Consider the following 15,136-nt stretch of genomic DNA (forward strand, 5'->3'; position numbering starts at 1 on the left):
TCACTTACACTATGCAAAATGTATTTTTTAAAAGTAGATTTTATAATATCACTTTTATAAGAAAAAATGTTCTTCATAACTATCTTTATGTTAAGTAGAACAAAAAATAATTGTGCTGTTTATAGGCATTTTGAACAGAGACAGATGCAGCATTTTTTTAACTTCCAGACATATATTAGTACTTATGTCTGGAACTTGTACTTATGTTTACTTTATATGTTTATACTTATGTCAAATAAAGATACTAACAAAAAATTGTGATGATTGGAGTCTGGAAACAAAAAAATACCCCTAAATTTCCCCCACTTGTGCAACATGTGAGAGAGTGTGAGCAACAAGTTAATAAATATTTTTTTACTCTTTTTAACAAAATTTATATTCTATGATAAATTTTAACTTTCATTGTATAATCTCTGAACATTTAAATAATATGACCATAAAAAGTTGGAACCATATAAATTATATGACCATATAATATATATATATATATATATATATATATATATATATATATATATATATATAATTATATAATAATTATATAATATAATTATATAATATAATTATATAATATAATTATTAATATATAATTAATATTATATATAATTAATATATAATTATATATAATATAATTATATATATAATAATATAATTATATATATAACAATATAATTATATATAATTAATATATAATTATATAATATAATTATATATATAATTATATATATAATTATATAATATAATTATATATATAATTATATAATATAATTATATATATAATTATATAATATAATTATATATATAATATAATTTTGCAATTGGGAAACCGCACCAACCAAGATCAAACCACACCAGTTTTTTTTTGTTTTATACCCCGACATTCCGTTACGTTACCACACTTTTCCAAAAATGTTATTTTGTAAATTTTTAAAATATAAAATTTTTAACACAAAATGCGCGTTAAAGGCAATTGTTATTTAACAAATTATGCTTTAAGACGAATGTAGATAACGCACCCCTTTACATAGCGCTTTATCCTACTTTGGTTCATATCATTTTCAGTCATAAAAGGCGCTTAAAAATTTTAAAAACCAAGAAGTAACAGTTTGTCCCGGAACGTCACGGTTTGTCATGTTATTCTTGGTTCGTCTTGGTTCATAACCGTACCAAATTTTCGATTGCGGTTATTCAATCGGAATGTCATGATATTCCCAGAACAAAACGCTTCAATCAGGATAATTCTTTTATGTGCTTTCGTTTAACACCACTTCACTCTATTGCCTTTTCCTTTGTTCTATATTGCTCTCCTTCATTCTTATTTCTGATCAAATTGACCAAGCCCTTTCTCTCTATCCTTCAACCAATATCATTGTCGTTAGTGGCTTTAATGCTCATCACACTGAATGGCTTGGCTCTAGTGTCACTGACTCTACAGGCATTAAGGCGACAAGTTTTGCCGCTCTCAATCTCTAACCCAAATAGACAACTTTCCAGACAACCCGAATCATTTACCTTCTTTACTCAATTAATGTCTTGTTTGTGTTCCTAGTCAGTTGATCCTGCTCAGTTTCTCCACATTCACTTTTAGGTGCTTCTGATCATGGTTTGATCTCTCTAAAACTATAATCTCGTTCTTCTTCATCATCAGAATCCCCTTATCATCATACCTTTTACAACTACCTTAAAACTGACTGGGACTCATTCCATGTTTTTCTTTGTGATGGCCCTTGGGTAAAAATCTTTGTCCTCCTGCTGACAAATGTGCTTCTTAAGTAATTTCTTGGATTCAGGTTGGCATAGAATCTTTTATTCCCTCTGGCGATTCTAAGTCAAGCTTCACTCTTCTCAATGGTTTTTCTCTCATTGTGCTACTGCAGTTTCCAATTGTAATCAATACTTTTAAAAATAATTCTTCAGTAAAACAATTCTTCAGAAAACAATTGTCTGTTTACTATCACTAGAAACCATTGAAAAAAGGTTTTGTCTAATGCCATAGCCTGCTATTCCTAGGTCACAAAATCTTGTATTTCATCTCAAAAATTAGGCTCTCGTGACTTCTAGAGAATCTTTAACAGCATTTATAACAGGGGTATATCTGTTATTCCATCTCTCTTTCATGGTTAAGATTGTCACCTCACCTAGCAAAAAAGCTGAATTTTTTGTCAAGAACTTTTCATCAATATTATTTCCTGACTCCACTAGTCACATTCTACCTAATGTAGTCGACAAACAGGTTGATAATAATAATAATTTAGCTTCTGTATCTAAAGTAATTTCCTGCTCAGACACTTCTACAGCTTGTGATCTGGACAACATACTTGTTATAATCTTACAGAAGTAATCTCTCTGGAGCTGTTTTCTATACTTTCAAAGCTATTTAAGAAGTGTTTAACAGAGTCTTGTTTTCCAACCTGCTATAAAGCGGCATCTGTTATCCCTATTTTCAAAAACTCTGGAGAGCGATCTAACTCATCAAACTACTTAGTCTTTTTCCTATCATAAGCAAGGTTTTTAAGTTTTTAATTAACAAAAACTTAATCTCTCACCTTGAATCTTATAACTTACTTTCTGATCATCAATATTGATTTCAATATTTTCGTTCTACTGCTGATTTGTTAGTGGTATTTACTGATAGGTTTTATCATGCATTATATAGATGTGGAGAGGCAAAGGTTTTTGTTATCAACATTTGTAAAGTCTTTGATAAATTTTAACATGCTGGTCTTTACCATAAACTCTCTTCTTACGATGTAACCGGTAACATCTTTAAGATTATTGAATCCTTCCTTACTAATCATAGTATAAAAGTTGTCTTCGATGGACACAACTCTACTTCATAACTTTAGGGGTTTCTCCAGGTTTGATCCTTGGCCCTATTTTTTTTTAATATACATAAACGATCTCCTATAACTTTTCACATCTAAGGTGGCATTGTTCGCTAATGATGCTACCATTTATTCTTGTCTTGATAAGAAGCCAACACTCTCTGATCGCTTGGAGGGGGCATTTGAGCTTGCAAAGGATCTCACTTCTGCTACAGCATTGGGCTCCCTCTTTCAGGATTAACTCTTTCTTTTGATCTTTTTTTGGAAACTGTATATCAATTTGATTGCAAAATAACCATCTGCTATGGTTGTATCTCTTCATCGCGCTTACCACTTTCTTACTCCCAATTTTATTCTCTATCTCTATAAATCTCAAATCCGTTCTTGTATGAAATACTGTTGCTTTATCTGGGGCAGATCTTCCAATGATGTCCTTTTTCTTTTAGACAAGGTGCAAAAATGAACTGTAAAGATGGTTGGATCTGATCTTGCAGCTAACCTCCAATCTTTATCACATAATGTTGCTTCTCTTTCTCTTTTCTACAAATACTATAATAAGCACTGCTCTAAAGAGCTAGCCTCTGTTTTGCCATCTACTAAATTTTATTCTTGTGTTACTTGTCATTCAATTAAGTATCTTCCTTTTACTGTGACTGTTCCTAAGTGCTCCAAAAATTCCAAATTTGTCTAGTTTTTTTCCTCAAACATTTGTTTTTCTGGTCCTTTTGAATTAGCTTTCTTCATCTTGTTTTCTTGATTCATATAATTTGCAATATTTTAAGCAGGCTTGCAGAGCCGCCCAATTTTTTTCATGACTCGGCTCCGGTTCCCAGCAAAAACCTCGGCTCCAACTCTTCATAACGTCAATAGAAGAATAAGATTTTAAAGTATACCTTGCCGTGTATTCATAAATTTTTTAATGAATGAAAAATAAACTATTACATTTTTTTTGAAGAATCAGTCCCTTTCATATACCCTTTCATTTCGTACTTGCAAATTTGTGCCTTAGCCTGGTCATTTCTACAAAATTTTTTCAACAAACTTTTTTAGCATCAAGTTCCAAATTCAAAACATTTTCTCTTTTTTTTTTCTATCAATACACACTCAAAAGTCAAATGTACTCCTTATTCATTCGAAGAAAAACCATGCTATCAATCAAATCCAATTCCATAGGACTTCTTTGGTCCGAAGTCAGAAAATTTAGGCCAGAAAACACCCGCTCTACTCTGACTTGCGTCATAGGAAGAGCAGAAGCAATCTGGCATGTTTTCTGGATCAACTCGGGAAACAGCTTTATTCCGTCCAAAACAGTTTTACACTTCGAATTTCCATCATCCTTTTTCTTCATGATCTATTGAGAAAGCTTTGGCAAACTTTGAATAGCCTCTCGGAATTCTTCTTCCTCCAATCGTTTATGACTAACAACGTCTTGGCTGCACTGCTTGCTTTTTTTCTTCCGAGCACGTTCCATTCGAATTTGCACCCTTTTTCTGGGACTCATTTCCTCAGATTCCTCTTCATTTTCCAAACCGCTTTCAGTACTCTCGCTAGAGTCATTTCCATGACAACCAATTCCACTCCCCTCAATTTCAAACTTCTTTTACTCATTGCGCTTTCTGCTCTCTTGCCTCAACAATTTTTGTCAAAAGTGTTGAATGTTTATTGACAAAATTGTGTTTCATGTTGGCTTTGGATTTTTTTTTCCGTTTCTCTTTTCCTTTGTACTGCATTTTGCATGTTGCACCGCAAAGTTTGCCGACTTCCTCCCCTACACTAATGTCAACTTGACAAAAAAACACGTCGTCATCTTTGCGATAAGCAAACCATTTCAGTTTATCATATAACCTCTTGTCTTCAACGTTATCACTCATGGTTGCAATTTACAAATAACAGAAATCGCGGAAAAATTCCAAATATTTATTCAACTTTATCTAAATGGGAGAAGAAAAGAAAAATACAAGATTGTTTTTGGGTCATTGAATAATTTTGAAATGAAAAAAAAAATGACAGAAGATAAGAATAAATATGGCACTTCATTCATTTCACAAGAATAACAGTTTAAAAATACAATATAAGCAAATATATGGTGGCGGCCATTTTTTTGAGATGGCATTTTAGACTAAACTTGTGAGTCATTTTATTGTATATGAAATAATTTGTTAGAGACTTAAAGAATTTTGAGTTTTAAGTTTCTAGAATGAAGTGCAGAGGTTGCCAAAAAAAATTTTCAAAAATTATTCTAAAACTTCAAAAAAAAAAAATTATTCAGTTAAAAATTTTTTTGAGAGCTGGGATCCACTAGTTTTTCTCGGCTCTGGCTCCTGCAAAAACTATCGAGTCCTCTGCTCCAACTCTGGCTCCGGCTCTGCAAACCTGAATTTAAGTTGTTTGTCAATCGTTATCTTGCTCTAGTAACTTTCATTTCTAATAGCAGCTGCTTGCAGCCTTGTTGAAGGTGAAGATATTTAAAAAGAAAAATTACGCTCTTTTTTTTAATTATTTTTGACTCACGCTCTTGATGATGATGATAATAATGATGATGGTGATAATGATCATGATGACCATGTTTATCTACTGTAACACCACAAAAAATGTTTGTTGAAGCAATCTTTTACGGTTTTGCAATAAAAAAAATTCTGAAACGCGACCTAACATTTTGATAAGTCAACACACAATTTTATTCAAATGTTCATATTCGGTATTTCATACTATATGCAAAATTATTTTAAACCCGCCATTTCTAGGGCATCATGTTATATTCTTTGAGATAAATCTTATTTTTGTTTATATTTTTTATATGGAATTTTACAATTACTCACATTATCATATTACTAGCTGTCTGGACCCGTAAAACGGGTCACGCTATGTCTGTTTTACACCTACCATTTATATATTTTATTATATATATATATATATATATATATATATTAGGTTGCTGCAAAAATAATCTCGTTTTTCATATTTTATATTTTTGGATGAATTTTTGAATAAATTTATTATTGGCAGATGTCATGCTATATGTTATTTAAAAGCGCGTTTTTCGCTTGATCTAGTTATCGTATTGGTTTTGTTTTATAATAATTTAGTCATTTTTTACAGGACGTCAAATCTATCATGGACAAGAGACAAATTCGCACGATTTTTCTGTTCCAGTTCAAGATGGGCCGAAAAGCTGCCCAGACAGCTCGCGATATCAACACTGCATTTGGCCCAGAAACCACTAACGAACGTATGGCACAGTGGTGGTTCAAAAAATTCCGCAGCGGTGAGGAGAGCCTTGAAGATGAAGAGGGTCGCGGACGCCAGTCTGAGATTGATGACGATCAATTGAGAGCCTTAATCGAAGCCGACCCGCGCAAAACCATACGAGAGGTTGCGGAAGAACTCAACGTTCATAACTCAACAGTTGATCGCCACTTGAAGCAAATAGGAAAGTCAAAAAAGCTTAGCAAATGGGTGCCGCACGAACTGAACGAAAATCAAAAAAATCGACGTTTTGAGGTATCGTCTGCTCTTCTTCTGCGCAACAAAAGCAATCCGTTTCTCGACCGGATCGTGACGTGTGATGAGAAATGGATCCTCTACGACAACCGACGATGTTCCGCGCAGTGGTTGGACCGCGATGAGGCCCCACAGCACTTCCCGAAGCCGAATCTCCACCAAAAGAAGGTTATGGTGACTGTTTGGTGGTCTGCAGCCGGTCTCATACATCACAGCTTCCTGAATCCTGGCGAGACGATTACGGCAGAGAAGTACTGCCAGCAAATCGACGAAATGCATCAAAAGCTCCGATGTATGTGCCCGAGATCGGTCAATATGAAGGGACCAATTCTCCTCTACGACAACGCCCGGCCGCACGTCGCACAACCGACCCTGCAGAAGTTGAACGCATTGGGCTACGAAACTCTGCCTCATCCACCATACTCACCGGACCTCTCGCCCACCGACTACCACTTTTTCAAGCATCTCGACAACTTCCTCCACGAGAAATGCTTCAAAAGCCGAGACAATGTCAAAACGACCTTTGATGACTTCATCGCTTCCAGGACTTCGGAATTTTACGCTACCGGCATAAATAAACTTGTTTCTCATTGGCAAAAATGTGTTGATTGTAATGGTTCTTATTTCGATTAATAAAGTTTATTCTATGCTGAGTTATGTTTGTTCAAAGTTAACGGTTGAAAAACGAGATTATTTTTGCAGCAACCTAATATATATATATATATATATATATATATATATATATATATATATATATATATATATATATATATTATATATATATATATATATATATATAGTCTATTTATTTCAATTAAGATAGAAAATGATTCATCTTGCCTTTGATTAACAATTAATACTTAACAACTTTAAATTGACTTCATATCTTTAAATAAAGACCGAGGTTGGACACCTTTATCTTTTTTCCTACTCTCCTCTTCATAGATCATCCAGACCATATTTTAAAAATCCCGAAAATTGTTTGGTTAAAATATCCAGAAAAAATCCAGAGTATATTTTCCTTTATTTTCCTCTAAGTTTTGCTTTTAGTTGATTTGTTTATAACTTTTTTATTTTAACTTTTCTCAGTTTTTCTAGTGAAAATGCTTAAAAATGAAGTACATTTAAAAAGTAAATACCTAAACTTTGTATGTATGGAAAGTGTTTTAGATATCTGGAAAAACTAAAAGTTGAGAAAAATATATGGAATTCGGGAAATATCCAGAAAAAGATTATCCCTGCTCCTCCCCCTTCTTATTGCTTATGAGTTTTTATGTAGAAACTCATAGGTGCTTAATGAGGAGGAGAGGGCGGTTGGAGGACATTTATTAATTTTCATTTGTTTTCAACAAAAAACACAAAACTTTAAAAAAACAAACTTTTAAAAAATATATATATATGTTACTAATAAGAATAAAACTTTAATAAGACTTTGGAAATTGTTGAAAAATTATTTTTTTAAATTTCGATTGGTCAAAATTATTAAAGTTTATAACTCACCATAATTTAAAACTTATGTAAGCATAATAAATTCTATGGAATTATATTTAAACAGCTGTAAAATAAAATGCACATCTGATCGCAAGCCACATTCTAGATTGTTTCCCCCTGCCCCCTACCCATTTTTTGTGTTACACACCCAAGAGTAATTAAATAAAAAATGGTTTTACAATATTTATTTTTCAAAAGAAAAAAATTGTTCCTTTTAAGTGTGCAGATTTAGGTAATTAAGAGATGTTAATATCTCAAATCTCTCCATTGATAAAAAGGCGTTATCCTAATAATTTTCTATGTGAGTTTTCATGTTTTAAGACATTTTCTTTGAATTAAAAAACCTATTTATTAGATTTTAGAAATATTTTAGTAGTAATGTCGTATTTATTAGATTTTAGAAATATTTCAGTAGTGAAATCGGCCATGGTAGGTCGTTTTCACTCCTACCATTTATTTACTAATCTCTTTGTAGTATGTTAATTTCAATAGATTTTAGTAAAGGTTCGTGTCACCCGGAGCAATAAACTTTTGGTGTTACCCCTCTAGACTAAAAACTAAAAAAAGTCCTCTATATCTAGAAATTTCTATATAAAAAAAAGTGAAATTTTAGAGAAAAAAATTGTGGCATATTTTCTTTTTATTAATTTTACTATCACCCCTCTGATGGTGTCACTCAGTGCGGACTGCACTCCCTCATACAAAAATTAAAAAGAGTAAGTAAAAAAATCTGAAACAACTTAGCTAAAAGCAAAATTAAGAGGTAAATAAAGAAAAATATATTCCAGAATTTTCGGAAATTTACCCAAACAATTTTCCGGATTTTTAAAATATGTCTTGGATGATCTATGTTTAATGAAAAATAGTAGCTTAAAAGAATTAAGAATTAAAATTAACAAAGTTAAGCATTCAATAGTTCAGAAAAAATTTAGAAAAAAACATGAAGAATATCAGAGTGCTGAAACTAATTGAATGAAAAATAAAAGAGCTAACATGAGCGACAACCAAAAGGGGGAATAGCGTCAAAAAAAAAAAGAAGCGAAAGAAAGAGCTTATCCAATCTACATCTGATATGGAACAGTCCTTTTTATCTCAATAGTGTTTTGGAAAGGCAAATAGAAATCAAGAACTTTGCAATTAGCATTGCCCAATCCAGCGTATTCAGGGCCTAAATCTGAAACATCAGGTATTTTCTTTTGTTAACATCAGGAGTTAATGCTGAATTAATTTTGATGTTTCAGATTTAGGCCCTGAATAACGCTGGATGGGGCAATGTTAACTGCAAAGTTCTTGATTTTTATTTGCGAGAAGATATAAGATGGCTCCAGGTCGCTATGATGTTGTTATTAATAAGAAAACTAAAGAGAAGGTATGAGTCGTTTTTTATTTATTAAGTTTTCATTTGTTTTTTTCAAAAATTTTGTTTTCTTTCAGAAACAAATTTATCATATTCTTATGACCGTAGGAGAAGCATATTTAATTTTTAAAAGTTAACATAATAATTTAAAAGTGGGGAAATCTAAGTTTTTAGATCTGCGGCCATTCTATGTCAAGCTGGTAAACGATCTTGCCCGCGATGTTTGCCTTTGCATATACCATGAAAACTTCAGGTTATTAACTAATGCCCTTCAAAAAAATTTAATGTCAGACATAGTTGACAGAACTGTGTTTAATCAAACCAGCCAATCTTGCATGTTCATGGAATCTAAAGTGAACTGTGGGCTGGCTAAGTTTAATGAATATGTTTCTAATGTAAGAGACTCATTTAGTGATGATTCAAACAAACTATTCTTTGTTTACGACCAATACTCCTCAGAAAATGCGCAGAAAATCGAATAACCACTAACATCTTCGTTAGAGGGGTGCATATTGCTATATTAATTGCTATTGTAATTGAATAAAATGTATAAAGCGACAACAAACTGTACATTTATGTTTATATTGCTTAAATGGACTAGAAAATGAGTTTATTATACAAATTAGTAAAATTTCATTTATTGTACAATAACAAAGTTTAATAATTTTGTATTAACCTTTTTGTTATGTTTATAAACTAACTATTCATCCATTTATACTTTTAGTTCTTCTAAAATCAGATGGATTTCAATAAAAACTACACCATAATAAAGTAAAATTTAATCTTCTTACAGGGTTCATCAGCAACTAACATTATTTACTACTGCAATTTGGAGTAAGGGTCATACAGATTCCGATGCCAATGTATCCAATCGTTTACTTCATGATAAATATGTTATCTTGTTCATTATCAAACATAAAAAATATTTGCAAAATTCCACCTTTTCACAGATTCTTCATCACAATTCAAAAATTCATGTCATGACAGCGATAAATAATTTGTACTAATTGTCAACTGCTCTTCTTGAGATTCGTTGGCCATATTTTGCAACATCACACAGAAAGGGGGCAGTTGATGGCATAGGTGGAGAAATAAAAAGAATAGTTTGGACATCAGTGAAATCTGGAAAACAATATTGATGCGGTTTGGAAGATTTTGTGATCATTGCAAGTGAAAAAAATACCAAAATTAATCTTAGTCCTTAATTTAATTCTTAAGTCCTTATTTTAAGAAAAAATCTAAAAATGAAAGTTGTAGAATTTTAGATCATCTTGATTTCAATTGAGTGTATTACCGCAAACCAAAATGAAATTGATGAGAAGTTTCTCAAAGGTAAATTTAAAATCAAGGGTATATGTTGATGGTGCTTTTATGTCAATTTGTAACCAATCAGAAATGGTAAAAATTGTTAAGAGACCACCTTCTTCATTATTGGTAAATGCGGTATCATCTCCATCTAAATGGTACAAATTTATTGCTATTTCCCCAGATATACTAGTCTTTGTTGAATTGTTTTCTGCTGGTAGAGCAACAAAATACCTTGCTGAAGTTTTAGAAATTGTAGATAATATGGCACATATTCAATTTCTAAATGAACAAAATGAACTTATTTTTATATATCCATCTGATATATAAAAATGACTAAAAATGATATATAAAGACAACTTCTCCTCGCATGACTTGTGTGAGTTAAATTCATTAATGCCACAACCACACTGATAACTGTGGAGACATTATTATCAAGCTGAAGTGTTACAACTAAACTTATTTTTTTTAAATTTGATATTATAATTTTCTTATCTTTGATATAATATATTAACTGTATAATACATCTTTATCTTTAATATTATACTTTAAAATATCATTTTTAACTAAATGTATATTCAATATAATTAGTATTTATAGTTATGTTATTTATGATAGTCATATTTGATTTATTTCCAAAAATACAAACCAACAATGACAAATGTTTGTATGTATCGTTCGTGACTTTTTTTTGTCTGTGCATGAATTTGATTTAAACTACAATTGTGGAGCAAAGATATAGTAGATTTGTTGAGCAAAGATATAGTAGAATGCTGTAACTTTGTAGTGATCTTTAAGAATGCTTATATAATTACCTATAAAAAAACAAAAAACTCCTGTCACAGATACATTTTTAAAGAAAATAGGGTTCATTTTTTTTTTTTTTACTTTTTTCTGTTCCGTGCGTGATAATTAAAAAAATAATTTACTCTTTAGTGAAGCGACCCAAAACTACCATACTTTGTATATGAAATATATATAGATGTCATTTGAATTAAAGTACATATTTATATAAATGTAATTACATATAATATTCTTTGATAATTTAAATAAAGTGGATTTATTGTAAACAATCATGGGAATTAGTTTGTTAGTTTATTTAATTGAGCAATAAGTAAACATAATAGTTTATGTATTTAAAATTCTTTATTAATTATTATAAATATATTAAATATTTATAATAATGTACAAAGCATTTCGTATAGTATAGTATTTTTTTAAAAACGTAGTATAAATATATTTTTCTTTTCAAATTTTAGTTTATTGAGCTTTGATTTTTTCTTCAAGATTTTCTTTTTTTAGATTAGTTATCTTTTAAATATTGTTTTTATATTCAATGCATTTTGAAATTTCTTAAGTTGTCAAAACAAACTGCTGTGGTCAAGTTGAAAAAACAAAATATTTTAAGCGTGGTCAGGTATGGCGTTCGATTGCATTTCTTTATGCTTTATCAGACACATCTGCCAAACTTAAGTATTTATCGGACAAATTGTCTGGAACAAAAAAGTTGGTTATTTCGAGCTCTGTGTGTGTATATATATATTATATATATTTTTTTTTCAATTCAGGTTCCCAAGGCCATGAAGGCCACTACAATCAATTAAGCTACTTTAGTTGTTGATACAACCCTCTCTTAACTCAATAACTCTGAAACATGAAGCTTGACAAACAAGGCCACTGCTCAGATAAACAAGTTGAGCCCAGTACTACTTGGGATGTCGTGGAGATCAAACTGTATATATATGTATGTATATATATATATATATATATATATATATATATATATATATATATATATATATATATATATATATATATATATATATATATATATATATACAGTATTTGACCAAACATTTGCAACCAACATCGAACAATGCTATAAAGTGTTCCTAATTTTACATGTCTTAAAAACGAAACGAACTATACTACCACAACAAACAGTTCAGGAGTCTGGAGTCATAGCATGCCATGACATGAGCAATCAGCTGACATGTGACAGCGCACAGACAGAATTTCGTTGACAAGTGCCATTTTGCAGCAGACAAAACAAGTGCAACTTTTTTGGTTTGTTTCATTTTCTTAAGTCTGGTCCGTGTCAATGTCACGGAAGTTTTTTAATAATAAAAGGAAGTATCCAGAAGTTACCAGAAGCATGCAGATGCTTCCAGAAGTTTCCAAAAGAAGCATGTGGAAGCATCCAGAAATATCCAGAAACATTCAGAAGCATCCAGACGCATCCAGAAGCTTCCAGAAGCATTGAAAAAAAGCATCTAGAATCTTCCAGAACAGGTTCACACAGGTTCATTTTACTATATAAGAGACATGTAAATCGACATGTAATTCAGTCAGTATATGGAAGTCAATCAGTCAGTATTATCAAGACAGTTTATCGAAGTGAGTTTTATCAAAGTGTTTTATCGAAGAACATCAATACAAGAAGTGAAATACAACAAGTGTTTCATTACATCAATACAGTCCACATTCAACCAAGACGTTGTGTTCCACAGAGCATTATTGTATCATCACAAGGTAAATGTAACACGGTAAGCCTTGAGAAGCGTGATTATTTATTTTTATTATTTTTATGACTTCTAAGTGCAAAAATGGCTCCCGACACTCTTGGATTCGAACTTTGGAACTAAGAAAGAAAATTATTGGCGATTACATAAGTGGAATGTCACAAAAAAGTATTTGTGATATATATCGCGTAAAAAAATGGACCGTATCAAGACTATGTTCCAAATATTGTTCTACGAGGAAGTTGGCAGCAGATAACAAAGGTGGAAGACCACATTCCACCACTTCTAGAGAGGATTCTATGATCGTCAGATCTGTCAAGAAGGATCCCTGGATATCATCAGTCGAGATTCAAAAGCAATTAGAGCTGCCTGTATTGGACCGAACAATCAGAAGACGTGCTGTTGAAGCCGGATTGTTTTCTCGACGCCCTGCAAAGAAACCGCTGATTTACTAAAAAACCAGAAGAAAAGACTCCTGTTTGCTACATCTCATATTGACTGGAATGTGCAGAAATTGCGAACTGTTCTGTTCAGTGATGAATCGAAGTTCAACATCATTGGGAGCGATGGCATTTGCCATGTACGTCAACCGGCCGGAAATTGCCTCGATTTACGTTACTGCCATAAGACCGTGATGCATGGTGGAGGCAATGTAATGGTATGGGGGTGTTTTTCTGCTAACGTTCTAGGTCCAATATATCGAAACAATGGAATAATGGACCGTTTCGTGTATAAAAATATCCTGAAAGTTGTTATGTTACCTCATGCTGAATGGAATATGCCAATAAAATGGGTTTTTCAGCAAGACAACGATCCGAAACACACTGCAAAAGTAGTCAAGCAGTGGTTTCAAGACAACCACCTATCGGTGATGGATTGGCCGCCTCAATCTCCGGATCTCAACCCTATCAAGAACCTGTGGGAGGTCCTCAACCTCAGAATTAATCGTGAAGGTGTTCGTAATAAGGATCAACTGTTTGAACAAATCCAAAAGGCCTGGGCAGCGATTCCACAAAGTTTCATTGATCACCTGATCAAATCTATGCCTCAAAGATGCAAGGCTGTGATCAACAACAAAGGATTCACCACAAAATATTTATAGCGAAATTCAGCTTGGTCAATATTTTGTCGAGTTGCAATTGTTTTGTCCAGAAGGAAATCAGCTTTTTTTAATACTTTTGATTAATTTATTAATTTTTGTGTACAAATAATGAACTTTGTGATGAATAAAACTTGAAAAACTTTGTCTCTAAACAGTTACATAGTTATTTCTCTAAATTGAAAAAATGCAGCACTTTTATATAAAGAAACTAAATTAGCATTATTTGGTTGCACTCGTTTAGTCCGATACTGTATATATATATATATATATATATATATATATATATATATATATATATATATATATATATGTAATGTAATGTAATGTAATATATTAATTCATAATATTTTATTTGTTTATATTTAAAGTTTATTAAAAAAAAAGTCTTTAAGATAATAATTTTCTCCTTACTTTTTCTAACAAAAATATTTGTTTGTTTGTATTTTTTTTCAAAAATTGTCATTTGTGACCAAATCCATAAATATTAGAAAAATATCTCCTTATTTTTGCCTAAAACCCTTACTTTAAGCCTCAATTTTAATAGTGTGAATCCTGTGTAATGTTATAATTTATTGTTTATTTAATTCTAATATGTGTGAACCCTGTGTAATGTTATAATTTATTGTTTATTTAATTCTAATATGTTTTGTTTTAGCTGCACTATTTTATTAATAAAATAGTTCATATATCAGTTATTTTTTATTTGTAGAGCTGGGTAATGATGGGGAGTTATTTGTTCAAAACCTATTGAGTGGTGACAATTTTTACAGTATTTGGAAAGTATCCCACATGAAAAATAAAGGAGATTTTGCTATAAAAGTTCGAAAGAGTAATTTTCATGGCATGCTTGAAGTCAAAAATCGACAAGAATCCATTCCCAAAAGCGAAATAGATAAGTTTATCAAAGACTTAGAAATCAACCATGAATACAGCTATGCTATGCTTGTTTCTTTAGAAGGAGGTTTTACAAAGGACTATTCAGAGTTGAAGGTAACATCACCTAAACCAACAAAGTTTATATTAAAAAATTCTC

General features: G+C 31.4%; 1 protein-coding gene across 1 annotated transcript in view; it reads left to right on the plus strand.

Moving 5' to 3' along the window:
- LOC136089239 (uncharacterized) overlaps positions 1 to 15,136 on the plus strand; it is a 30,428-nt gene that overhangs the window by 1,246 nt on the left and 14,046 nt on the right. The window contains exon 2 of the mRNA XM_065815054.1: positions 14,813 to 15,093. Coding sequence (XP_065671126.1) covers positions 14,813 to 15,093 — 281 coding nt within the window. The remainder of the gene's footprint in view (positions 1 to 14,812; positions 15,094 to 15,136) is intronic.

The sequence above is a fragment of the Hydra vulgaris genome, chromosome 13, assembly GCF_038396675.1.
Source record: "Hydra vulgaris chromosome 13, alternate assembly HydraT2T_AEP".
NCBI classification, from domain to species: Eukaryota; Metazoa; Cnidaria; class Hydrozoa; order Anthoathecata; family Hydridae; genus Hydra; species Hydra vulgaris.